This window comes from Salmo trutta, chromosome 10, assembly GCF_901001165.1.
Source record: "Salmo trutta chromosome 10, fSalTru1.1, whole genome shotgun sequence".
Taxonomy (NCBI): Eukaryota; Metazoa; Chordata; class Actinopteri; order Salmoniformes; family Salmonidae; genus Salmo; species Salmo trutta.
In genome coordinates, this window is record NC_042966.1 from 33,951,514 (window position 1) to 33,965,433 (window position 13,920).

At 43.1% G+C, this 13,920-nt stretch overlaps 1 protein-coding gene and 2 long non-coding RNA genes across 6 annotated transcripts in view; all 3 read left to right on the forward strand.

The window, feature by feature from the left end:
- Nucleotides 1–522: 522 nt before the first annotated feature.
- hmgcll1 (3-hydroxymethyl-3-methylglutaryl-CoA lyase like 1) overlaps nt 523–13,920 on the forward strand; it is a 31,121-nt gene continuing 17,723 nt past the window's right edge. Inside the window, exons 1-5 of one of the 2 annotated variants that reach the window (XM_029765364.1) lie at nt 523–915; nt 5,453–5,530; nt 7,748–7,855; nt 8,311–8,406; nt 8,601–8,749. In XM_029765364.1, the coding sequence (XP_029621224.1) occupies nt 820–915; nt 5,453–5,530; nt 7,748–7,855; nt 8,311–8,406; nt 8,601–8,749 (527 nt within the window). In that variant the 5' untranslated portion in view covers nt 523–819. The remainder of the gene's footprint in view (nt 916–5,452; nt 5,531–7,747; nt 7,856–8,310; nt 8,407–8,600; nt 8,750–13,920) is intronic. The other variant, XM_029765365.1, reaches the window with a different exon arrangement.
- LOC115201600 (uncharacterized) lies at nt 1,683–3,267 on the forward strand. Its single transcript, XR_003879778.1, has 3 exons — nt 1,683–2,200; nt 2,979–3,033; nt 3,126–3,267. It is a non-coding gene; the product is annotated as an uncharacterized LOC115201600 (long non-coding RNA).
- Nucleotides 3,656–4,665, forward strand: LOC115201599 (uncharacterized). 3 transcript variants are annotated; one of them, XR_003879776.1, is made up of 3 exons: nt 3,656–3,699; nt 3,943–4,428; nt 4,545–4,665. It is a non-coding gene; the product is annotated as an uncharacterized LOC115201599 (long non-coding RNA). The 3 variants fall into 3 exon arrangements; XR_003879777.1 differs by having other exon boundaries at nt 3,664–3,756; XR_003879775.1 differs by having other exon boundaries at nt 3,664–4,428.

Genomic DNA, 13,920 nt, shown 5'->3' on the forward strand with positions numbered 1-13,920 from the left:
TGTTGAAAGGGTTCAGTGCTAGGACTTCATTAAGCCCCTCTATTGTTAACATCTGGGTGAGAAAGAATGGGTCTTTCTCTGGTAAACTGTGCCCCTGCTTTACAAGAGGATTTTATTACGCTACGCCGTTGACATTGGCAGCTAGTGGCACACCTGGCAATGGAAAACCTTCAGCTGTTTCAGTCAAAAGAGATCAATCAAAGCAACCTGTTTCCCTGAAGCCTTAGATTTCATCCAGAAAGGTTGAGGTGGGGGACTTACAATAAGCAGTGTGTGACTGGTCTTATTCTAGAGCCCAGAGACTCGGCAGGCAAGTACTTCCCTTTGAGAGCTTCCTGACCTCTCAGCTCACACAGTCGCTCGTAACACTGTCAGACCAGTCCAGACATAACATTAGCTCACACTTGTGTCCCCAGTGAGCCAGCTAGTCACTGACACTCCCACCCCTTCCATATGCCACTCTCCTTCATCGCCTTTTTTAATCTCTCTCTCTTTCTCATCGCCTTTTTAAAATCTTTCTCTCTGTGTTTCTTCCTCCCTCTCGCTGACTCTATCCTCTCTCCCATCCATTCCCTGCTAGGGATGCGGTTGCCATGGCAACAGCTGAGTCACTGCCAGCTCTCTGCTTTCAGCTGCGGTCCTCTGATGTGATTCTTTCAGCGAGGGGGGCAGCAAGGGCCTCAGTCTCCACCCTGTCTGCTTCATGAGCATATTGATCAGAGAACTCCACCATGTGCATTTGTTGCAGTTGAGCGTAAAGATCTATCACTGCGGGTGTCGGAGCCAGAGGATCCTGGGGGCCAAACGGGAGCGTTTCGGATGGGCAACATCCCCACCACAGTGAAGCACTGCCTGAGCTATGAACAACTCATCCAGGGTTATCCGTGGCTAGGAAGCCGGCTGCAGGAGGAGAAGGTAAGATGGAGGGTGCAGGTTGGGGACATGTGAAAGGACAGAGAGGGGGCATCACCCTGGGATGCAGAAACAGGCACTCACTACACTAACTGGCATCACACTGCAAACACTCTATTTCAAAATAAATTCAATTGTCGTGATAAGAGCGCAATATATGAAATAATTGTTATGCCTACTGTTTAACGTTGACTTGTGGTCTAAAAGCAGGATCCCGTTCCTGCCAACGATTTATATACACACTAGATGAATAAAGGGGATGCTATGTGTCTCCATCTTGGCACTCCCCCACATCGTAGAAAATATTTTGGAAGCTATAGGAATGCATTTATTAATGTATTATATTCTATTACAGACACCTTAATGCATACTTTTAAATTATATTATGTGAGATAAACATTTTAAAAAATCCTTAAAGTATCATTTTGAGCGATTACTAATGTTACTGTCCTCACTACCATAACAAAAATACTTAAATACATGGAATTTTGTCCTTGAAATATCTCATTGAAATATTGTAGAATTTAATTCATTTGTTCCTCCCCCACCATCTATTTTAAGTAAATCTGCGTATTGTCAGATAGAGAGAGAGTGCATTAAGTGAACACCCATCCTATCTTCCTCTCATCTTTTCCCACTACAACTGTTAGATTAGTTAGTCAGGTATAATATAACAAAATCTGTATTATAGTTGTTGGTGGACTGCATTTGTTGTCAACTGTAAAATCGACTGTAGATATTATTAGAAACTCTGAACTGACACACTTTACACGTGTCATGCATTATTAAAGTGCCAGCAGTGATCTGAAGATCAAAGTGTTCTGGGCTTAGAGCGACTGCCCCTAAAAAACATTGAATCCCTTTGAAAATGGCCTATGTGGCGTCCTGGTGAGTCAGAATCATTTATTCTAGTGTCAAAATTGATTACAAAGTCTAATAGCATAATTTTGGTCATAAAGTCAGTCTCGCCTAAAATGGAGTTTGGAACCTCAGTGTGTCACAACGAATAAATGAAGGTTGGGTTTGGATAACAATTATGTCAACAAATCATGCTACCCTTTTCCAAGCTCCACAAGCAAATCGCCCCCAGCCTCCCTTTATTGAATGGGGCTCCCGTTGTTTCATCGCCCCCAACCAACACGTTCAAAGGATCACGGCCATTCGATTGACCATGCAATCAATGCATGCTTCCAGAAGGATGCACAGCCGAAAACGATGGTTTGCATGCCCTGCCGAAGGACCCTATCATGCGCAATAGGTGGTTGGATTTCGTTGCTCTCCAGTGGTGGTGAGTATACTGGTAGCTAGACCACAGCCTGCTGGTTGTGTATATTTTGATAATCATTATCACTATCATCGCTAGCTACCTACCTAACTAACTAGATAGCTGGCAAATGTTAGCCACCTCAATACAACTTGGACTGGGCTTGGAAACAAAATAACATTTCGAAAGAAGTGAAATATTTAGTAGGAAAACGGGTTGTCATGATTGTGATTTCACCAGATTGACTTTAGAGGCAGTATAACTTTAGCCAGCTAACTAAGATTAAGGACACAACCGTATTTTAGCTAGCTAACATTAGCATTGCTAGCTATGTTTGACAAACTTCGCTAGTAACAGTAATGGCAACATTGCCATCTCTCTAGAGTAAATTTGACAACACCATAATATGGCAAAGTTGTTTCCAATGAAATATTTGCCTACTTTAGCGTTGCCATCGTATTTCCATGCCACTCTAATTTAGTGTAATGTAGACTAAATTGTCACAGTCTCCAAGGTGCAATCCAAGTCTAGGGCACAAATACAGTAAATATTGGATGCAACGATGATGATACTAGGTAACCATGTCTGTCTACAACAGTGCACTAACTAGCAGCAACAAACGCAAATCAACCCTGGGCCATAGCAAAACATGTTACAGTTGGATGCATATTGTAACGGCGTCACCGGTCTGAATCTAATCTGGAGCCAATCAGCATGGAATTAGCTTCCAAACGAGATTGTTATTTCTCTATGTTTTATAATTGAGGGATGATGACAATCGTTGACCCTTTTTTTCTGTTAGACAAAGTGCACAGTTGGTCATGAATGGATGTCAGGACTTACAAGAAAGAGCAAAGGTGGGTACCATAACATGTTCAGTAATGGGACTGCAATGGTTTAGCGACCTCCAAAAATTATTGAATTCACTGTTCTCTTGCTATTTTCACAGCTTGTCAGGAAAGACCTCAGAATAAAAGTGTGTCATGCGACACAAGTACTCGTGTGATAAGGAGGACCGAGCATTCTCATCGACGGGGCTGTAGTGGAGCAGGTTGAGAGCTTCAAGTTCCTTGGTGTCCACATCACAAACAAACTAGAATGGTCCAAACACACCAAGACAGTAGTGAAGAGGGCACGACAAAGCCTATTCCCCCTCATGAAACTAAAAAGATTTGGCATGGGTCCTGAGATCCTCAAAGGGTTCTACAGCTGCAACATTGAGAGCATCGTGACTGGTTGCATCACTGCCTGGTACGGCAATTGCTTGGCCTCCGACCGCAAGGCACTACAGAGGGTGGTGCATACATACGGCCCAGCACATCACTGGGGCTAAGCTGCCTGCCATCCAGGACCTCTACACCAGGCGGTGTCAGAGGAAGGCCCTAAATTGTCAAAGACCCCAGCCACCCCAGTCATAGACTGTTCTCTCTAATACCGCGTGTCAAGTAGTACCGGAGTGCCAAGTCTAGGACAAAATTGCTTCTCAACAGTTTTTATCCCCAAGCCATAAGACTCCTGAACAGGTACCCAGACTATTTGCATTGCTCTGATGACACAGATGACTTCATCAACAAAGACAAGTAATGTGTGTTATGTAAAAAGTTGTATTCAAAAACATTTGATAAAATAGTAGGCTAATTCCCCAGCAAGCAGATACAACTAGTAGAATCATTTTGGTTGTGAAGTGCATTAGCAAATAGCTTTGTCCTTTCTTTAGAACAAAATACAATTGACCACTTGGCTGTCTATTATATTACCTGTCACAGGCCCTCCCAGTCAACACCATCTCATAAGACTGCCTGCTGCACTTGTTCGAGAGATGTCCAGTTTGCTGCCGGACATGGGAGACATGCCCTCGCTGTGAGTATTCCTATGAATGGAACAGTCAGTCACATGTTGGCAAGTATCCAACCAGCAACCTTCACCTGTCAGCGGCAACAGCTTTCACCGGCTCATAATTTGTACTAATACAGAAGGTAACCCACTTCATTACTTTGATCCATTTGATAACCCAATTTTGAAACTAAATGTATGTAAACTGACATTATTTGTTGCTATTTTCTACTTAGATGCATATAATGTGTGTGTGTTTGTTTGTTTGTTTGTGTGTGTGACTGACCAGTATCTTTGAGGAGGTGGCAGGAGCTAATTTACGCTGCCATGTCTATCAATGGGGCTCTGCCAATGACCTGACCTCCAGCCTCACCTCTTGCCTGCTCACCAACGGTCGTCGATGGGGAGAACAGAATTAGGTAGGTTTAGTGTGACCTCTTCAAACTTCAACATAGTACCAGTTTGTGTGTCAGACATTACCTATCCTAATTGCCATTGGTAATAGAACATTGACTATGTGTGTATGTGTTCACAGAAACATACATGGAGACTTGCAAGATGATGTGATGAAGTCCAGACCGACAGACGCACTTGATACTGATGTCTCTGAATGTAGAGAGACCTGGAACTCATCATAAAATGTTTACTAGACACAACTTTTACTTGTATTGTCTTTTTTATTATTGAATGGAATGGTATCAGTCAGTATGGGTAGGAAGAAACCCTGTGTATTCTGCACCAGGATCAGGGCACTCCTGTTGTATACGGGACACCACATAGGGAGGTATGACCACTCTGACATGTTTGCCAAGGTGGCCCCATTACCACAAGAGAAAATGCCGATAGGCACAGTGTCTGTATTGGCTGGGAATGGCAATGAAAGGTGAAAGGTGCACATTGTTATATTAGCAGAACACTGCTTCAATGGTATTATGTAAAGGGTTGTTTATTCTACATGGACCTGTTACTACATTTGAAAGATATCAAAACACTTTGTTTATAACATCTACATAAATTCAAAAATTGAATTCTTCTCATATTATTCTGTAGGATACTCACCTCTTCAAAGCTTCCTCAGGCATCTCACCATACATCCGCCTGTAGTTCAACCTGCAGGATGTTTGTTTGTTGTGATTAGTGGGGAGAAACAGCTGCTGGCAAGGTTATGACAGATGGGTGTGTCTTGGTGGTGGCAAGGACACACCTGAGAAACACATCAAACCACACCCCCAAGCCAACTCGCGTTCGGCTTCTGTCATGGCTGCCAGCATTTCATAAGCAGCAAGCCAAAAAACGAGGCCAAATCAGCAGGTGTAGTTTCCTTTTAAGGTTGTAACACATTGGACAGGAGAAACAGTTAAATGGGAAAATAGCGCTTTATTTGACAACAGATATAACATTTGTTTATTGTTTTCAATATCTAACATGACTTTTCATTTTCAGTGCACTTTAACACGTGAATATCCAGAGTATGTTAAAATTATTGAAGTCGGACCAAGAGACGGACTTCAAAATGAAAAGGTACATCTTTTCATCACAGTCACACATTTGAATACACAGCCTCCCCCCCCACACACACACACACACCAGCCATGATCCCGAAATAAGTCATGTACAGTGCATTCGGAAAGTATTCAGACCCCTTGACTTTTTCCGTGTTACGTTACAGCCTTATTCTAAATTCGATTAAATAAAATGTTTTCCTCATCAATTTACACACAATACCCCATAATGACAAAGTTAAAACAGGTTTAAAAAAATAAAATAAATATACAACTTATTTACATAAGTATTCAGACATTGAAATTGAGCCCGGGTGCACCCTGTTTCCATTGATCATCCTTGAGATGTTTCTACAACTTGATTAGAGTCCACCTGTGGTTAATTCAATTGATTGGACATGATTGGAAAGGCACACACCTGTCTATTTCAGGTTGACAGTGCATGTCAGATCAAAAACCAAGCCATGAGGTCCAAGGAATTGTCCGTAGAGCTCCGAGACAGGATTTTGTCGACGCACATTTCTGCAACATTGAAGGTCCCCAAGGACACAGTGCCCTCCATCATTCTTAAATGGAAGAAGTTTGGAACCTCCAAGACTCATCCTAGAGCTGGCCACCCGGCCAAACTGAGCAATCAGGGGAGAAGGGCCTTGGTCAGGGAGGTGACCAAGAACTCGATGGTCGCTCTGAGAGAGCTCCGGAGTTCCTCTGTGGAGATGGGAGAAACTTCCAGAAGGACAACCATATCTGCAGCACTCCACCAATCAGGCCTTTATGGTAGAGTGGCCAGACGGAAGCCACTCCTCAGTAAATGGCACATGACAGCCCGCTTGGATTTTTCCAAAAGGCACCTGTAGGTCTCTCAGACCATGAGAAACAAGATTCTCTGGTCTGATGAAACCAAGATTGAACTATTTGGCCTGAATGCCAAGCGTCATGTCTGGAGGAAACCTGGTACCATCCCTACAGTGAAGCATGGTGGTGGTAGCATCATGCTGTGGGGATGTTTTTAAGTGGCAGGGACTGGGAGACTATTCAGGATTGAGGCAAAGATGAGCAGAGCAAAGTACAGAGAGATCCTTGATGAAAACCTGCTCAAGAGTGTTCAGGACCTCAGACTGGGGCGAAGGTGAACCTTCCAACAGGACAACGACCTTAAGCACGCAGCCAAGACAACGCAGGAGCGGCTTTGGGACAAGTCTCTGAATGTCCTTGAGTTACCCAGCCAGAGCCCGGACATGAACCTGATCTAACATCTCTGGAAAGACCTGAAAATAGCTGTGCAGCGATGTTCCTCATCCAACCTGACAGAGCTTGAGAGGATCTGCAGAGAAGAATGGGAGAAACTCCACAAATACAGGTGTGCCAAGCTTGTAGCGTCATACCCAAGAAGACTTGAGGCTGTAATCACTGCCGAAGGCACTTCAACAAAGTACTGAGTCGGAACCATTTCCTGGAAAACAACAAAATGGAGACCGTCTGAATACTTATGCAAATGTGATATATCAGTTTTGTATTTTTTTTTATAAATTAGCAAAAACGTATACCAAACAGTTTTTGCTTTGACATTATGGGGTATTGTGTTTAAATCGATGAGAAAAAAAACAACAATTGAATACATTTTAGAATAAGGCTGTAACGTAACAAAATGTGGAAAAAGTCAAAAGGTCTGAGTACTTTCCAAAGGCACTGTACATTTTACAAATGATTTATGTTCATTACACCATTACAAACTCAATATGACATCTAAGCCCTGAAAGCTTGCTTCTTTTGTGGTAAGCCCACATTTGTATTATCCTTTTGATTGATTCCTGGTTGATTTGATGATCCCCGTAAACATATGGATTATTTTTCTGTGATTACCCATGACATGTGTTTCACATTTTCTTCTCAAAAAATGTATTGATCAAATGAACACCAACTGCCCTTGAAATCTATGGGAAACATGACATGACTTTACCAGATGGCTCATATGTTGTATATATTCAAGTCTGCTGTAGCTGTACAAATTGACATGATGACAAAGTCAAACACTGGGGGTACTACACGCTGTAATTATAGGAAGTACTGTATGTTTGGAAGAAGTGGACCCAGCAGGTGAGTGCCGTAAATTACTCTGGTTGCAAAGACATTGCAGCGGAATTGCCCAGATGTCCACTCCGCACATACCTCCAATCTTGACAGGGGATCAGAATCAGATCCAGAAAGAGACGATCTCCATTTCATTGTTTTCCAGGAAATGGTTCCGACAAGAGTCAAAATCCAGCTGATAAACATGCTCTCGGAAACAGGCCTGCCTGTGATCGAGGCCACCAGCTTTGTGTCTTCAAAGTGGGTACCACAGGTAATAACTCTTCTTTGTGTTCCCAGAAAGCTTACTGAGTGATTTATTAGGCTCTCATTGTTCTCTTCAGGACTACTGGGGGAAACATGCTACTCCAGTATCCCAGTTAGACCCTGGACTCGCAGATGTTTTCGGGGAAAACCTTGAGCTATAGGCCTATTCCAGAACCTGTTTTCCAAGCACTTTATTTTGTTTGCCTGTGTAAAATATATGACAGCTCACCTCATGAAATAAATTACAGATGTCTGTGTCATATTCTTGAGTTGTATTGAGACATATGATGTGGAACAGCTATCTCTGCATTTCTATATGAGCTTCTGGAAAATATGAGTTTTCGTAAAACTAGGCTGCATACTAGTCTCGCTTGCCAGGCGCATGGAACTCCAACAGCAGCTGTGGGAAGAGACTATACTCTGTCGACATATTTTGTAAACATGCTTTTGTCTGTTGTCAAGATGGCGGACCACACTGAAGTGCTTCAAGCCATCCACAGATCTTCTCATGCTCGTTATCCTGTACTGACACCAAACATGCACGGCTTTCAGGATGCTGTAAGCATTTCATTATTCATCCGAGAAATCACAATCTTTAAAAAGAACAGATATCTCCCCAGGCTCCCCTAATGTGTAGCACTGTATAGAGGTTGAGGGAACACTATGCCTGAGATGAATGGAAAAGTTTTAAAGTAATGTTTGTTGCATAATGTTACATCGAAATAATGTAACTTCCCTCTGTCCTGTTGAAGGTTGCAGCTGGTGCTACTGAAGTGGCCGTGTTTGGGTCTGCCTCTGAGACCTTCAGTCAGAAAAATATCAATTGCTCTATTGATGACAGCATGCTGAGGTTCGAGGAAGTCATTTGCACTGCTAAACAACAACAGATTCCAGTCCGTGGGTTTGTATCATTCCTCACTTTGTGCTTCTTCACCAGTAAAGCCATTTTACTTTAATATATTGCAATGATTCCATATGCTCTATAACTGGTGTCAACCATGTACAGTTGCAGACAAATATAGTGGCACCCTTGCACTTTTCTTAACCTGTCTGGGAACCTGGGACGTTTGCGTCCCACCCTAGTCAACAGCCAGTGGAATCGCGTCGCGCGAAATACAAATACCTCATAAATGCTATAACTTCAATTTCTCAAACATATGACTATTTTACACCATTTTATAGATACACCTCTCCTGAATCAAACCACGTTGTCCGATTTCAAAAAGGCTTTACAGCAAAAGCAAAACATCAGATTATGTTAGGAGAGTACCCTGCCAAAAATAATCACACTGACATTTTCAAAGCAACTAGCATGCATGACAAATACCCAAAACACAGCTAAATGCAGCACTAACCTTTGACAATCTTCATCAGATGACACTCCTAGGACATCATGTTACACAATACATGCTTTTTTTGTTCGATAAAGTTCATATTTATATATACTGCTCAAAAAAATAAAGGGAACACTTAAACAACACAATGTAACTCCAAGTCAATCACACTTCTGTGAAATCAAACTGTCCACTTAGGAAGAAACACTGATTGACAATAAATTTCACATGCTGTTGTGCAAATGGAATAGACAACAGGTGGAAATTATAGGCAATAAGCAAGACACCCCCAATAAAGGAGTGGTTCTGCAGGTGGAGACCACAGACCACTTCTCAGTTCCTATGCTTCCTGGCTGATGTTTTGGTCACTTTTGAATGCTGGCGGTGCTTTCACTCTAGTGGTAGCATGAGACGGAGTCTACAACCCACACAAGTGGCTCAGGTAGTGCAGCTCATCCAGAACGGCACATCAATGCGAGCTGTGGCAAGAAGGTTTGCTGTGTCTGTCAGCGTAGTGTCCAGAGCATGGAGGAGCTACCAGGAGACAGGCCAGTACATCAGGAGATGTGGAGGAGGCCATAGGAGGGCAACAACCCAGCAGCAGGACTGCTACCTCTGCCTTTGTGCAAAGAGGAGCAGCAGGAGCACTGCCAGAGCCCTGCAAAATGACCTCCAGCAGGCCACAAATGTGCATGTGTCTGCTCAAACGGTCAGAAACAGACTCCATGAGGGTGGTATGAGGGCCCGACGTCCACAGGTGGGAGTTGTGCTTACAGCCCAACACCGTGCAGGACGTTTGGCATTTGCCAGAGAACACCAAGATTGGCAAATTCGCCACTGGCGCCCTGTGCTCTTCACAGATGAAAGCAGGTTCACACTGAGCACGTGACAGACGTGACAGAGTCTGGAGACGCCGTGGAGAACGTTCTGCTGCCTGCAACATCCTTCAGCATGACCGGTTTGGCGGTGGGTCAGTCATGGTGTGGGGTGGCATTTCTTTGGGGGGCCGCACAGCCCTCCATGTGCTCGCCAGAGGTAGCCTGACTGCCATTAGGTTCCGAGATGAGATCCTCAGACCCCTTGTGAGACCATATGCTGGTGCGGTTGGCCCTGGGTTCCTCCTAATGCAAGACAATGCTAGACCTCATGTGGCTGGAGTGTGTCAGCAGTTCCTGCAAGAGGAAGGCATTGATGCTATGGACTGGCCCGCCCGTTCCCCAGACCTGAATCCAATTGAGCACATCTGGGACATCATGTCTCGCTCCATCCACCAACGCCACGTTGCACCACAGACTGTCCAGGAGTTGGCGGATGCTTTAGTCCAGGTCTGGGAGGAGATCCCTCAGGAGACCATCCGCCACCTCATCAGGAGCATGCCCAGGCATTGTAGGGAGGTCATACAGGCACGTGGAGGCCTCACAAACTACTGAGCCTCATTTTGACTTGTTTTAAGGACATTACAACAAAGTTGGATCAGCCTGTAGTGTGGTTTTCCACTTTAATTTTGAGTGTGACTCCAAATCCAGACCTCCATGGGTTGATAAATTGGATTTCCATTGATTATTTTTGTGTGATTTTGTTGTCAGCACATTCAACTATGTAAAGAAAAAAGTATTTAATAAGATTATTTCTTTCATTCAGCTCTAGGATGTGTTGTTTAAGTGTTCCCTTTATTTTTTTGAGCAGTGTATAAAAACAGCATTTTACATCGGTGCGTGACGTTCAGAAAATATTTCCCTCAAATGCTTCCGGTGGATCAGCGCTACAATTTACAAAATGACTATTCGAAAACATTGTTAAAATGTAATATTGTCATTCAAAGAATTATAGATTAACATCTCATGAATGCAACCGCATTGCCAGATTTAAAAACAACTTTACTGGGAAATCACACTTTGCAATAAACGAGGTGCTATGCTCAGAAAAATAGGCTAGGCGATACAGGTTAGCGCCATCTTGGAACCATCTAAAATCAAAAATACTATTGTAAATATTCCCTTACCTTTGATTATCTTCATCAGAAGGCACTTCCAGGAATCCCAGGACCATAACAAATGTAGTTTTGTTCGAAAAAGTTAATAATTTATGTCCCAATAGCTCCTTCTTGTTAGCGCGTTCCGAAGGCTACTCATAATGTACGAGGCGCGCGGGACTTGTTGTCATGAATGTGCAAAAAATATATATTTACGTTTGTTCAAACATGTCAAACGTTGTATAACATAAATCTTTAGGGCCTTTTTCAATCAGAGCTTCAATAATATTCAAGGCGGACGATTGCATTGTCTTACTAAACGTTTCGGAACGAAAGGGTACCCACGGGCGCCCGCGTCACAGTAGTAATGGCCCTCCCCCTATGACCAACTTTCCAGGCCTCTCGTTCGGTCAGTTTTTACCGGAGAAGACTCAAACCACTTTGTAAAGACTGTTGACATCTAAATGAATCCTAACTCACTGTGTGTTTCATAGGCAAAGTGTTGAAGGTGATTCCACAAATCAGATTTCCACTCCCTGCATGGAATCTTCTCAGGTTTTTGCCTGCCATATGAGTTTTGTTATACTCACAGACACCATTCAAACAGTTTTAGAAACTTTAGAGTGTTTTCTATCCAAATCTACTATTTATATGCATATTCTAGTTACTGGGCAGGAGTAGTAACCAGATTAAATCGGGTACGTTTTTTATCCGGCCGTGCAAATACTGCCCCCTAGCCCCAACAGGTTATTAAATAATTTCCTATTTCTTCTAAAAAATAAGTTGAAATTAAAAAAAAAATTGGTCTCCACACCATGTAATTGGATTTTCAACATTGCAGAACCAATTTTATTTTTGTTAACTTAAGTTTACAATTTTAATTAAGAATATAAAGACACATTTTATGGACATGGGAACTGGGGGCCTTGAACGTGTGCAAGTCATCATGAAATCAACAGACTATCAATGTGTTTTCAAGTCCAATATTTAACTCCGTGTCCAAAAACTGGGTCTCCATCGAAGGTGAAGACAGCCATCAAGGAACTTCACTGGACTATATGCAAACTGGAACCATATATCCTAAGGCTGTATTTGTTGTAGCTGGCGATTTTAACAAAGCAAATTTGAGAACAAGGCGACTTAAATTCTTCCAGCATATTGATTGTGCTACGCGCATAGGCAATACCCTCGACCACTGCTACTCTAACTTCCGCGATGCATACAAAGCCCTCCCTTAGGCAAATCTGACCACGACGCCATCTTGCTCCTACCGTCTTATAGGCAGAAACTCAAACAGGATGTACCAGTGACGAGAACCATTCAACACTGGTCCAACCAATCGGAAGCCACGCTTCAAGATTGTTTTGATCAGGCAGACTGGAATATGTTCCGGTCAGCCTCAGAGAACAACATCGACCTACACGCTGACTCGGTGAGTGTGTTTATAAAGAAGTGCATTGGAGATGTTGTACCCACTGGGACTATTTAAACCTACCCTAACCAGAAACCGTGGATGGATGGCGGCATTTGCGCAAAACTGAAACCACGATCCACAGCATTTAACCATGGAAAGAGGTCTGGGAATATGACTGAATATAAACAGTGTAGTTATTCCCTCCGCAAGGCAATCAAACAAGCGAACTGCCAGTACAGGGACAAGGTGGAGTCGCAATTCAATGGCTCAGATACGAGACGTATGTGGCAGGGTCTACAGGAAATCATGGACTACAAGAAGAAAACCAGCCACATCACGGACACCAACGTCACGCTTCCAGACAAACTAAACACCTTCTTTGCCCGCTTTGAGGAAAATACAGTGCCACCGTTGAGGCCCGCTAACAAGGACTGTGCCCCCCCGCTCCCGATCCCAGTCTGTTGTCCCCACATGCACAGCACCCAATGTCACAGGAAGGCCAAAAAGATCATCAATGACATCAACCACTCGAGCCACTGCCTGTTCACACCGCTACCATCCAGAAGGCGAGGTCAGTACAGGTGCATCAAAGCTGAGACCGAGAAAAAAAGGTTCTATCTCAAGGCCATCAGAATGCTAAACAGCAATCATTATCTCAGAGAGGCTGCTGCCTACAATGAGACCCAATCACTGGCCCCTTTAATAAATGGATCACTAGTCACTTTATACAATGTCACTTTAAATAATGCCACTTTAATAATGTTTACATATCTTACATTACTCATATCAGATGTATATACTGTATTTTATTTATGTTTACATATCTTACATTACTCATATAACATGTATATACTGTATTTTGTACCGTCTATTGCACCTTGCCTATGCCGCTCGGCCATCGCTCATCCATATACTTACATGTACATATTCTTATCCACCCCTTTAGATTTGTTTGTATTAGGTAGTTGTTGGGGATTGTTAGATTACTTGTTAGATATTACTGCACTGTCAGAACTAGAAGCACAAGCATGTCTCTACACTCGCATTAACATCTGCTAACCATGTGTATGTGACAAATACAATTTGATTTGATTTGAGGTTGTGGGTCTTCCAACAGGTCAACGACCCCAAACACACATCAAAAGCACCCATGAATGGTTCAAGAAGAAACACAGGACTCTTTGACTCACATTCATAGCCCACGGCGAGAACTGAACACAGCAGTTGGTGGAGGGCAACCCTCAAACATTGAAGAATTAGAGCAGTTTGCTACTGAAGAGTGGGCCAAATTGCCAGTAGAAAGGTACAACAAGCTCATTGAAAGCTACAAGAAGCAATTGTTGGCAGTTATC